Source organism: Misgurnus anguillicaudatus, chromosome 21 (assembly GCF_027580225.2).
Source record: "Misgurnus anguillicaudatus chromosome 21, ASM2758022v2, whole genome shotgun sequence".
In the NCBI taxonomy this organism is placed as follows: domain Eukaryota; kingdom Metazoa; phylum Chordata; class Actinopteri; order Cypriniformes; family Cobitidae; genus Misgurnus; species Misgurnus anguillicaudatus.
Genome location: NC_073357.2, coordinates 58,096,742 through 58,109,546, shown reverse-complemented (window position 1 = coordinate 58,109,546; position 12,805 = coordinate 58,096,742). Strand labels below are relative to the sequence as shown.

The following is a 12,805-nucleotide window of genomic DNA, read 5'->3' as shown; positions in this document are numbered from 1 at the left end:
TTCCGTTGTTCAGTTTCCTCCCTGAACGATCGCGTGACCTGCTTGATCGAGCAGTACTGACCAAACATATCGAAGTTTATTAAAATCTCGACAGAAAATACAAAAACAACCTCCAACACATGAACTCAAATACTGCGGGATAGGACGCGTGCCTGCAAATATGGCGGATTACACATAATGCAACACCGCGTGACGTCAACTACACATTCCCTATATAATGTAATTTGCTAGGCGGCTCAATATATGATATGTGATACAAAATAACGCTTTAAGTTTATGGCATCTACAATAAAAATTATATAACAAGAAACATTTTTCACATTCAATGTGTATTGCGATGTGCACATTTGGGATGTTTGCAATAATTTCGATAGATCTTATAATATACTGATAAATACTGCAATACACTTCTGAAAACAGCACTATTTCACAATTATTAACACCATTTTTTTTAACAGCTGTATTTCCCAGGTTGCACTGATGTGTGTATAAATAACACATGAAGAAATATTAATACATTTAAATGAATTGTAGAGTTTTACCTAGTGTTTGTTTAGATTTAAACGATTTATGTTTCTATTGCATATTCCTGTTTGCCACGTGCAGTATCCAGATATTTTACTCCGATAAATAAAAGCTAAATAAGATTTTAAATTCAAATACAGCTGAAGTGAAGATTTAAATTTTGATCTGCAAATCACTATGAACTGTGTAGATTTGGATTAATATGTACAAAACTATGTAATTTTCTTTAAAAAAAAATCAAAAACCTTTATAAAAAGGTTTATAAACACACACACACACACACTATGTGTTCTTCATCGTGCGTTCAGGAGAGACTTCGCATTGTCGTTGTACAAGAGAAAAGATAGACTCTCAGTACTAACTTCACAATAAAGTATTACAATATTTTAATATTATCTAAAGTTGCTTCAGTAACATTTAAGTTGTTGGAGTACATTTGTTAAAAAAATTAAATCATACTTTTTATCGTCTTTACCTCAAACACCTTCCGATCTTCCCTCCGACAGACGAGCGGCAGCGGGCTCCTTATGACGTCACCACACGACATGCTCCGAGAAACATAATAAAAGTCCCTTTTAAAGTACAAGATCGTAAGTACTGCAGTAATCATGTACTTTAAATCTGCCGTGAAATTATAAAATGTTTTATTTAAAGAGCTTTAATAACCATCACAAATCCAAGAAGTTGATCTTTGCTCACTCTTTGAGAGATGCACACTTTTTAGGGTTGATTTACAATTGCATTAATTTAATGAAAGGTTATAATATGATTTTTTTAAAATAAAAGATTTAAAAGATAAACAGTGCAGATTTACAACCACAGCCTTATTTGCTCATATTACTAAGAGTGCCGATAATTCTGACCTGGGTGTCTGATATATAATGACAGACATGGGCAGATAAGCTCTTATCTTCCCAACATTAAAAACACCATTCATGAAGTTCACCAATGATTAGGTATCAAATTAAAATTAGGAAACACAACAAGATTATAAATGTTGCATGATTTATTTAAAAGTACAATTAAAAATCTATACAAAAAAATCACTCCATTAAAATAACATGCTCAAGATGATGCTACTGTAGATAATATACACTGAAGTTAATTGGTTGAGGAGTAATTCAGACGTGAGTATAATTCCCTCTCAAGCACAGGCAGACACAAGTGGTTTCCTTTTACTGGTTTTAATGAAATCTTCTCCAATCTCCAGCTTATCTACATTTCACATCATGGGCTTGGACCTGAATACTCTTTAGTGCTTTTCACACTGCGCTTTTACTTGTGAGTAAAAAAGTAATGGAATAATTCACAAATCTCACAAACATATATTCCATTCACAATAGAACATAGACAACACATCAAACGCTGAAAGTGATACACCCTGAAATATCATGCCAAATATTGGCTCATTTTGGATTTAATGAGAGCTACACATTCCAAAAAAAGCCGGGACAGGCAGCAACAAGAGGCCAGAAAAGTCAAATGTACATATAAGGAACTGCTGGAGGAGGACCAATGTTTAGGAATAGGAATGTTGTCCCATTCTTGTCTAAAACAAGCTTCTAGTTGCTCAACTGTCTTAGGTCTTCTTTGTCACATCTTCCTCTTTATGATGCACCAAATGTTTTCTATGGGTGAAAGATCTGGACTGCAGGCTGGCCATTTCATTACCCGGATCCTTCTTCTACACAATCTTGACGTTGTAATTGATGCAGTATGTGGTCTGGCATTGTCATGTTGGAAAATGCAAGGTCTTCCCTGAAAGAGACGACGTCTGAATGGGATCATATGTATCTAGAACTTGGATAAAACTTTCAGCATTGATGGTGCCTTTCCAGATGTGTAAGCTGCCCATGCCACATGCGCTCATGCAACCCCATACCATGCAGGTTTCTTAACTGAACGCTAATAACAACTTGGGTTGTCATTGTCCTCTTTAGTCCGGATCAAATGGCCTCCCAGTTTTCCAAAAAGAACTTCAAATTTTGATTCGTTGGACCACAGAACAGTTTTTCACTTTGCCACAGTCCATTTTAAATGAGCCTTGCCCAAGGAAAATACCTGTGCTTCTGGATCATATTTAGATATGGCTTCTTGTTTGACCTGTAGAGTTTTAGCTGGCAACGGCGAATGACACGGTGGATTGTGTTCACTGACAATGTTTTCTGGAAGTATTCCAGAGCCCATGTTATGATTTCCATTACAGTAGCATTCCTGTATGTGATGCAGTGCCGTCTAAGAGCCCGAAGATCACGGGCATCCAGTATGGTTTTCCGGTCTTGACCCTTACGCACAGAGATTGTACCAGATTCTCTAAATCTTTGGATGAAATTATGCACTGTAGATGATGAAAACTTCAAACTCTTTGCAATTTTTCTCTGAGAAACTCAGAAAAGTATTTTTCGCTGCAGCATTGGGGGACTTGGTTATTCTCTGCCCATCTTGACTTCTGACAAACACTGCCACTCTGACAGGTTTTTTTATACCCAATTATGTTGCCAATTGACCTAATAAGTTGCAAATTGGTCCTTCAGCTGTTCCTTGTGTGTTTATTGACATTTTTTTGGCCTCTTGTTGCTACCTGTCCCAACTTTTTTTGGAATGTGCAGCTCTCATGAAATCCAAAATGAGCCAATATTTGGCATGACATTTCAAAATATCTCACTTTCAACATTTGATATGTTATCTATATTCTACTGTGAATAAAATATAAGTTTATGAGGTTTGCAAAGTATTCCATTACTTTTTTACTCACAATTTCTACAGTGTCCCAACTTTTTCTGATTTGGGTTTGTAGAAGCAGGGTTAACCCGCATGTAGTGCCAGGCACAGGGTTTAGGAATGCACAGCATGAAACGACAGATCATGAATACCCAGAGTTATCTCTTAATATACAGAGTATTTATAAAACATTAATTAGCATTTTCACCATGATGCGTAAGCACCACCCCTCATGCTTGCCCCGCCTCTGATTAATCAAGAACTTGTTCTTAAGACCTTTGAAGTACTCGAACTGAAAATTTGACAAAACTGCACATCCCTAGTATGAACTTGCATGTGAAACTTAAAGGCGGAGTCCACGATGTTTGAAAAACGCGTTGGAAAAGGAGCCGGGCCGACTACCAAAACACACTTATAGCCAATCAAATCAACTCAAATGCCGGGTTGCGTATGTGTGGGGCGGGTCTATCAACAGAAGGTCCAGATTCTATTGGGGTAGGGGCGTGTTTGTTTAGGTGATTTCAAATATCAACATTGGCTTTCAAACATCATGGACTCCGCCTTTAAGGTTTTTATTATTTTTATAACTTTTACCAAACACATCACATGAGAAAGGCCTCTCACCTGTGTGACTCCTCATGTGATACACCAGTTTACATTTATGGATGAAAGTCTTCTCACAGTGGGAGCATGCGTGCAACCTTTCATTGTGAATCTTTAGGTGTTGCGTTAGGTGCCCTGTGTTTGAGAAAATCTTACCACAAAGTTGGCATTCAAAAACATTTTTGGCTTTAACGCTTTCTTGAGGGGAATTCTCATCAGTTTCTGAGCAGCTGGCAGTCATATAATTGTGGTCCTGATGTTCATCCTTCAGTTCATTGCATTCTTGACTTTCCTCTTTTACTTCGACCAAGTCTGAGAAAGCAAATTGTGTTGCAGTGTTAATTTTTTCAACGAATTTGTGCAATTTGCTTGTTGTTAATAAACATTTAACTGTTATCCATTGTATTTTATGTTGTTGGGTATCACAAAACAGAATATAATACGAAAAAGTACAGCGGTTTGCAACGATTCTCCTTTCCCACACAATGCATTGCATTACGTCACGTTGGGGAGAGAATTTACCAAAGCCTGCCTTGAGAGCATTGAGAGTGACTATAGAGACGAGTAGACTACAGTATTCAGATATAGATAAATACATAGATATAAATATATAATATATAGAAAGATAGAAAGATAGAAAGATAGATAGATAGATAAAGGCTACCTTTCATCCACTTCTCCCCAACGTTAAATCATCGCCAAATTGCGTAAAAAAATACCAAAAACGTAAAAATTGGTCTTTAAGACCATTTTTGAGACATTTTTAAAAAAAATTAGTGATTTACATACCCATTAATCGACAGTGCTATCGACATAATTTTAGCAGTTATTAATAATAAATGAAGATTAGACACAAACTTCTTTGTTGTTGAATATGTTGAGGTGTTATTGTGAATGATTCAGGATCAGTCTCCTCTTTAACACACTCCATCATTACAACAGTGGATCAGAATAGTAGAATAGTTGAATGTGTTGTGACAGCAGCTGCTTGTTTGACTTCTTCACAGTATTTATAGATGAACTATGATCAAATAAACATAAAGGGTTAACAATGACAGAATCTTCAATGTTATAACATGACAATGTTTACTATGTGATCTACAACACAAACTCTCAGCACTTGTGTGGTTTATCATGGCTTTTTAACACTTTATATTTCAAAGGTCTTGTGGTGGTGTGTAATATAAAATAGATGAATGCATTTCATTTTAGGAGATGCTCTGAGAACAAGTTAGGGCTGCATTATATTGAAGGGAACGTTACTGTTTGCCACAGTATTGATGCAGTATCAAGATATTTTACTTCTGTATCATATGTGACAAATTTGGATTTGCAGAAAGCACAAGAAAACTAAAACTAAAAAAACATTGAAAACGGTTGAGAAGCGTAAAAGTTACTGTTTTTTATATCTAAAAAGTTGCAGCTCCCCCATTCACTCGCATTTGTTTTCAGGCTGCTTTTGCCACTGCCAATATGACAGCGCACTGACTTATTGCAGCAGAGAAACAAAGCGGTCTAGTTATTTCTTTCATGTGTTTATGGACACCACTTGGTTACACTTAATTCATGTTAAAATTAATTCTAAATAAAGTGTTAAATTTACATACAGCTGAAGTTTATAGTAAGACTTTTAAAGAATTAAGATTTAAATTTGATCTGCAACTCACTATGAACTGTGTGGATGTGGATTTATAAAACTATGTATATTCCTTAAAAATCTAAAACAGTTACTTAAAAATAAAAAGGTTTATAAAAACACATATATCTGAATAGTTAAAAAAAGGTACATATTTGTTCTTCCTTGTGTGTTCATGTTTCAGAGACCAAACGCAAGTTAACTCATTGCCATTGTACAAGGGAACGTACGGAGGCCGAGAGAGGTTGTGCACTTTTTTATTTTTGCTTGCTTGTTTTCTCGTGATCTCTATTTAATTGTCTCATGATCTCGAGATAACAAAAGTTGTTTTTTCGTGATGTGACCAAACCTTACGTGTACTCAATAGAGCGTGTTGTTTTGTTTGTAGACAGCAAAAGCATATTTTGCTAAATTAGCATGGATGAACAAATGAGATTTTAGTTGGATCAGGGATTCGCTCAAGCTGAAATAGATTTGTCAGTAATCGACAATATGATAGTGGTGAATTTAGGGACCATTTTTAAAGTTACACCACAATACACACATTTCTACTTTAAACATCATGAAAATAAAATGACTTAAAGTCAACAGTCACAAAACCAACTGTGTTCTTGTGGTTGTCAGCTATGCACACTTTTAAGATTTTTTATTGAAATAAACTGTTAAAAAGCCCCTATGGTCCGATTCACGTTTTAAAATTACCTTTGTGTGTATTACATGTTAACGATATGCAAAAGGTACAAACCCCAAAGTAAACGATGATGCGAGTTATTGTCTCCAATGTAAATCTCTTTTCCTGGGCTACAACAAACAAACAGACTGTAAGCACCAGTTTACTTCTTGGAAATCGTGACGTAGACAAGACCGACATTATCATAATTCCTACCACTTCAGACTCACAGCCTGTAAGTTAACTCCTGTTAGCGTTACATTGTAAGCGAATCTTTCAAATATGGTAAGAAGCGTCACATTTCGAGCTGACGTCAGCGCTATTCAGGCCAATGACTACGTACAGATTAGCTGGCCAATCTGATGACACAGCCCAGCAAACATAGGTCGGACGGCAACGTCGTCTCCCCGGCCAAAAGGGGTTGCCACAGGACGGCACAAATGTTGTCATTGGTCCAAAATCAACGTCGTCTCCACGTCCAAAATTAGTCGCGGCTGGGCGGCACAAATGCACAACGTGTCCTAAAATGCATTTATATACGCTTGTATACATGTCTATATTTGTCTGAGGTTGCGTTTATTCAAACTTTTGTACGGGTTTTATGCATTAAAGTCCAGAAGAGGACATTATAGACGTGCACAGACCGTGCAGAAAAGACGTGTGATTCATCAAAGACGTCGGTTGGATTTTCATTTTGGAACTATTTTTCAACCATGACGGGACGTGACGGAGGGATGTATTTTCAACGGTAATCGGACGTCCAAATGTTTGCTGGGAGTGCTTTTCAAATCTGTGCGTTTGAGGAATAGAGTGAAATCTAGAGCTACAAAAATGTGTGGTATGTGGAAAATAATTTGTTTTTTTAGCATTAACCACATTAACAAATTTTATTATACCAAATACACAAGTTAACACTTTTTAAGCAATGAAATAAGTTCACTTTAAATACAATTGAAGATAGAAACGCATACATTATTACTTTCGAGATGGTCCCTAATTTAACGAACATCAACCGTCCAACTTTATTTATTACGTATATCGGCAATTAGATACACCTAACAGCGAAGACCCCCAACTCATATGCATCAGCAGTCCACATTAAAATACACTAAATATTATAGACAGGAAATAACATTATGACATTTGGATTATCATGTCAGGATAATACGGAGCCCGTAAGGGGACACTTTGGTGAATATTTTTTAGACCACACTATTGCGTTCCCACGCTAATAAATCCTTATCAATAACTTTGTATATTTCTATTGTGCTTGTGAGGTTGCTTTTACATTCACGTAATGTTACATACAGTTAAATGATAAAAAATAAGCTTTGTTGAGTGTTGACCTTTCAAACGGAACTCGCCTAAATTACCGTATACAACACAGTAAACGGGTATCAGAATCTAAACTGCGGCTGATAAATCCTTCCTTATAACTAACTTTGTATATTTCTACCTTTAAATTACAGTCATATTGTTAAGTGTTGTACCTTTATTAATCGTTTAATGTTTTTAGTAAATTAAAACAGTCAAACAAACGTGTTTAGACACGGATGTTACAACAGGACATATCAAGCGATCTCTTAAGCAATAGTGAAACGCAGTAACTTAAATAAAGTAAAATGTCTTACTGTGTATTATACTGCTGTGTCATTGTTGTCAGATTCAATATAAGTGGTGCTTTTAATCACAGTCTCTCTGCAAATCCAGCATCGACTTCTTTACAAATGAATCCGTGTACACAACGTTAACAAACACTCCCAACACGAGCTGGAACTTCTTCAAAAGCAAACTTTATCCATGCATTGATCCTAATGTTATGTTTCAAGCCTCCGAATTAAAGTATTTAGCTTCTGTGTTGTTCCCACGCGGTTCTTCCACAACCGAAAATGCGTTTCCATGGTATCATTACAGATCACCGCGTCAAAATAAAAGTCTCTCAGAAAAAATGTATTTAAAAAGTCATTTTGGTTAAATTTGTCAATCTTTAAAGACATGTTTACTTACTGAGACACACGTGTGTCACGCGAAGCTGTGGGCGGGGCTACAAAAGTAGACGTGTCCTTTTGGTTATGGGGAGGTGTTTCAATTCTACTTTGACGTCATAGATTTCCGATTTTAGACTGGAGTGTTTAGCTGGCTTGGTGCCAAAAACGGTTATATTTCAGTAGCACGGACGTTTTCAGTTCTGAAACTTGCAGGATGTTCATTTAAGTATGATGACCTCTTATATAACAAATTATCAAGTTAAAATTGAGTTTTTGATTCACCGCTCCTTTAATAAAAGGGCTAAATAAAATCGGTCCGGACAAATAACAATTGGCCGTTTCTGTATAATAATTTTTTCGAAAACCAAACTGCATTGGGTGTATTATTAATGGTGCCCATAATTCCGACCAGGACTGTATCTGACATAATGACAGATATGGGCAGACAAGCCCTTATCTTCCCGACATGAAAAAAATACCATTCATGAAGTTCACCAATGATTAGGTATCAATTCAAAAGGAAAGGAACACAACAAGATTATACATGTTGCATTATTTATTTAAAAGTAAATTAAAGCAACTATACAAAAAAATCACTCATTTAAATAACATGTTCTAGATCAGTGGTCTCCAACAGATTGCCCGCACATTTTCTATACATTTTCTATATTTGCTTGGATTCTTTTAAGTATGTTAGCATTTTTAAAAAATGATAAAAACATATCAACCTATAAAATAAATCAACAAGTTAATAAATCAATAAAATAAAAAAATGTGGTAGCCCTTGCTCACAAAAAGTGAGCTGTTTGTCACCGATGCGGAAGCACGAGACAAGCAGCGGCTATTTTAATTTAGTCAGTTTTACATCGCTTTTAATTCATTCTTGACTGTTGCCACTGCAAATATGCAAATAAAACGTTAACCCAGGATTTAGGAATGCACAGTGTGAAACCTGAGATAATGAGAACCCAAGGGTTATCTCATAACACCTGGTTAAGTATGACCAGTGTGAAACGTAAAAAAAGATATATCAGTTTAAGTATTTTAAAATATATATTTACATTTTCATCATGATGCGTACGCATCGCCCCTTATGCTTGCCTTCAGATTAATCAACAACTTTTAAAGGCGCTCTAAGCGAATTCACTTAGAGCACCTTTAAGACTCGAGGAGTACTCAAAATGAAAATCCGACAAACCTGCACATTCCTAGTATGAATTCGCATGTGATTCATAAGAGATACTTTTTGCTTATATCTTTTACCACACACGTCGCATGAGAAAGGGGTCTCAGCTGTATGAACTCGCATGTGTTCCCCAAGATAGTCTTTCATTTTAAAACTTTTACCACACACGTCGCATGAGAAAGGCTTCTCAGCTGTATGAATTCGCATGTGATCCCTAACATATTCTTTCATTTTAAAACTTTTACCACACACTTCGCATGAGAAAGGCTTCTCAGCGCTATGAACTCGCATGTGATCCTTAAGATATTCTTTAATTTTAAAACTTTTACCACACACGTCGCATGAGAAAGGCTTTTCTTCTGTATGAACTCGCATGTGATGCTTAAGATATTCTTTTACTTTAAAACTTTTACCACACACGTCGCATGAGAAAGGCTTCTCATCTGTATGAACTCGCATGTGACTCTTAAGATACTCATTTGTTTTAAAACTTTTACCACACACGTCGCATGAGAATGGCTTCTCATCTGTATGAACTCTCCTGTGATGCCTAATATATTCATTTTTTTTAAAGCTTTTACCACACACATCGCATGAGACAGGGCTCTCACCTGTATGAATTCGTATATGATTCTTAAGATATTTTTCTTTTTTAAAGCTTTTACCACAAACGTCGCATGAGAATGGCTTCTCACCTGTATGAGCTTGCATGTGATATTTAAGATATTCATTTGTTTTAAAACTTTCACCACACACATCGCATGAGAATGGCTTCTCATCTGTATGAATTCGTATGTGATGCTTAAGAGGTCCCCTTTGTTTAAAACTCTTATCACACTGAGGGCATTTAAAAGGTTTCTCGCCAGTGTGAATGCGTATGTGGTTCTTTAGACTTGCTTTAAAGAAGAAACCCTTTCCACATTGAGGGCAGACGTACGTCTTTTCAGTACTATGAGTCTTTATGTGAGCATTAAGTCTTCCTATAATACTGAAACGTTTATCACACTGAGGGCAGGGAAAAGGCTTCTCACCTGTGTGACTCTTCATGTGATCCACAAGTTTACTTTTATGGATGAAAGTCTTCTCACAGTGGGAGCATGCGTGAGGCGCCTCAGTGTGAGTTTTTAGGTGACTTGTTAGGTGCCCTCTGTTTGAGAAATTCTTACCACAAAAATGGCATTCAAAAACATAGTTCGCTTTAACTCTTTCTTGAGGGGATTTCTGATCAGTTTCTGAGCAGCTCGGATAATTGTGGTCCTGATCGTCATCCTTCAGTTCTTTGCATTCTTCACCTTCCTCTTTCACTTCCTCTTTCACTGCCAAGTCTGAGAAAGCGAATTTAATATTAGAATGCAAAAAAAGGAAAGTCTATTTCTGTCACATTCAATACTATCACATTAACATTTGTTTACATTTATGCTTTTGGCAGAAGCTTTAATCCAAAGGAACTTGCATTGCATTATGATGTATACTTTTTATCAGTATGTGTAACTCTTAACCTGATATATAAAGGATGACATAAGAAATAATTGACTGCCTGCTTTTTTCAATGAATTAGTTAGGATCATGAAATACTATACAATATTTTACTGGTATACTGGAGCTAAAAGGGGTTTCACAACCCTTTACCTCAAATCTCACTATAATATTATACAGCTCTAATGATTTTATAACCAGAGCACTTTAGCAGTTATTAATGATAAATGAAGATTATACACAAACCTCTTTGTTGTTGAGTATGTTGAGGTGTTATTGTGAATGATTCAGGATCAGTCTCCTCTTTAACACACTCCATCATTACAACAGTGGATCAGAATAGTAGAGTAGTTGAATGTGTTGTGACAGCAGCTGCTTGTTTGACTTCTTCACAGTATTTATAGATGAACTATAATTAAATAAACATAAAGAGTTAACAATGACAGAATCTTCAATGTAATAACATGACACTGTTTACTCTGTGATCTACAACACAAACTCTCAGCACTTGTGTTGTTCATTGTGGCAGTGTTTAATATAGAAATACATAAACACATTTCATTTTAGGAGTTGCTCTGAGACAAGCGTACTAAGTGATCATGATTCCTAATAAAATTATAATTTTCTAAGTCAATCTAATTCTAAACAATCGAGATTGTAAACAACTGTAGACTAAACATGTATATACTCCACACAAACAAACAAAATTTTTTAAAAAAGAAATGCAAAAGTTATTGTTTTTAAAAGTCGCATTTCCACCATTCAATCGCATTTGTTTGCAGGCTACTTTGCCACTGCCAATATGGCGGCGCAATGACGTATCGCAGCAGAGGAAAAACGCGGTCTAGTTATTTATTTAATGTCTATGGACAACACTAGGCTACACCTAATTGATGTTAAAATAAAGCTCTTAATATAATGTTAATTTGACATTTTCAAAGAATTAAGATGTTACATTTTGATCTGCAACTGCATCTATGAACTGTGTGGATGTTGATTTATAAAACTATGTATATTCCTTAAAAATAAAAACGGTTACTCAAAAATAAACACGTTTATAAAAACATATATACCCTAATGGTTTAAAAAAGAAAGTAAACATTTGTTCTTCATCGTGTGCTTATGTTTCGGAGACCAAATGTAACTCATTGCCGTTGTAAAAGAGATCGACTGTAGTACTTTACATTAAATTATTACAATATTCTAATATTATCTAAAGTTGTTGTATGGACATTTATGATGTTAGCGTACATTTGTTAAAAAATTAAATCATATTTTATATGGTTTTATTTACCTCAAACAGACACCTTTATCTTTCCTCATGCGACAAACGAGCGGCAGCGCACCCCATATGACGTCATCGTTCGGGAAGCATAATAAAAGTCCCTTAAAAATAATAATAAAAGTCAATTTTAAAGGTCAATTGCTTCATTCTCTGCTATTTAATGTCAAGTGAAAATGCTTCGAGTCACATCAAAGTTTTCTCAAAATGATGAGTAATTGTATGTACTTGCAGTAATCATGCACTTTAAATCTGCTGTAAAATTATTAAATGTTTTAATGAAAGAGCAGTAATAACCATCACAAATTCAAAAAGTTTATCTGCTCACTGTGCTCACTCTTTAAGAGATGCACACTTTTTAGGGTTGACTTGCAATTGCATGACTTTAATGAAAGGTTATGTTATAATTTTTTTATTTGCTCATATTACTAATAATTATGACCAGAGGGCTGTTCCATAAAACAAGATTACGTAATAAAAAGTCGATTCGATTCCATTAAGCAAACCTAAAAATAAATTAAAAAAGTTTGAACTCAGTCACTATGGCAACTTATGCTTAAACTAACCTGGGACGGGGCAGGCTATTGGTCAGGCTAAGCCTTAGTTGAACACTGAACTGTAAATGCCATTAATATTACTGCTGACTCTCTGACATTTTATTTGACTTCATTAACCACTATCAGTGTAAAAATGAACTTATGTACCAAATTTAACACAA

General features: G+C 35.5%; 2 protein-coding genes and 1 long non-coding RNA gene across 3 annotated transcripts in view; all 3 read right to left on the bottom strand.

Annotated features, from left to right (window-relative positions):
* LOC141353071 (uncharacterized) overlaps window positions 1-12,805 on the bottom strand; it is a 121,954-nt gene that overhangs the window by 60,950 nt on the left and 48,199 nt on the right. The window lies entirely within an intron of this gene.
* Window positions 3,240-12,805, bottom strand: part of LOC129452315 (uncharacterized) — a 62,930-nt gene continuing 53,364 nt past the window's right edge. Inside the window, exons 2-3 of the long non-coding RNA XR_012360116.1 lie at window positions 4,708-4,870; window positions 3,240-4,161 (exon numbers count right to left, since the gene is read on the bottom strand). This is a non-coding gene — a long non-coding RNA (uncharacterized lncRNA). The remainder of the gene's footprint in view (window positions 4,162-4,707; window positions 4,871-12,805) is intronic.
* The window catches only part of LOC129452326 (uncharacterized), a 30,398-nt gene continuing 26,274 nt past the window's right edge, over window positions 8,682-12,805 (bottom strand). Inside the window, exon 5 of the mRNA XM_073859717.1 lies at window positions 8,682-10,654. Within this exon, the coding sequence (XP_073715818.1) occupies window positions 9,291-10,654 (1,364 nt within the window). The 3' untranslated portion in view covers window positions 8,682-9,290. The remainder of the gene's footprint in view (window positions 10,655-12,805) is intronic.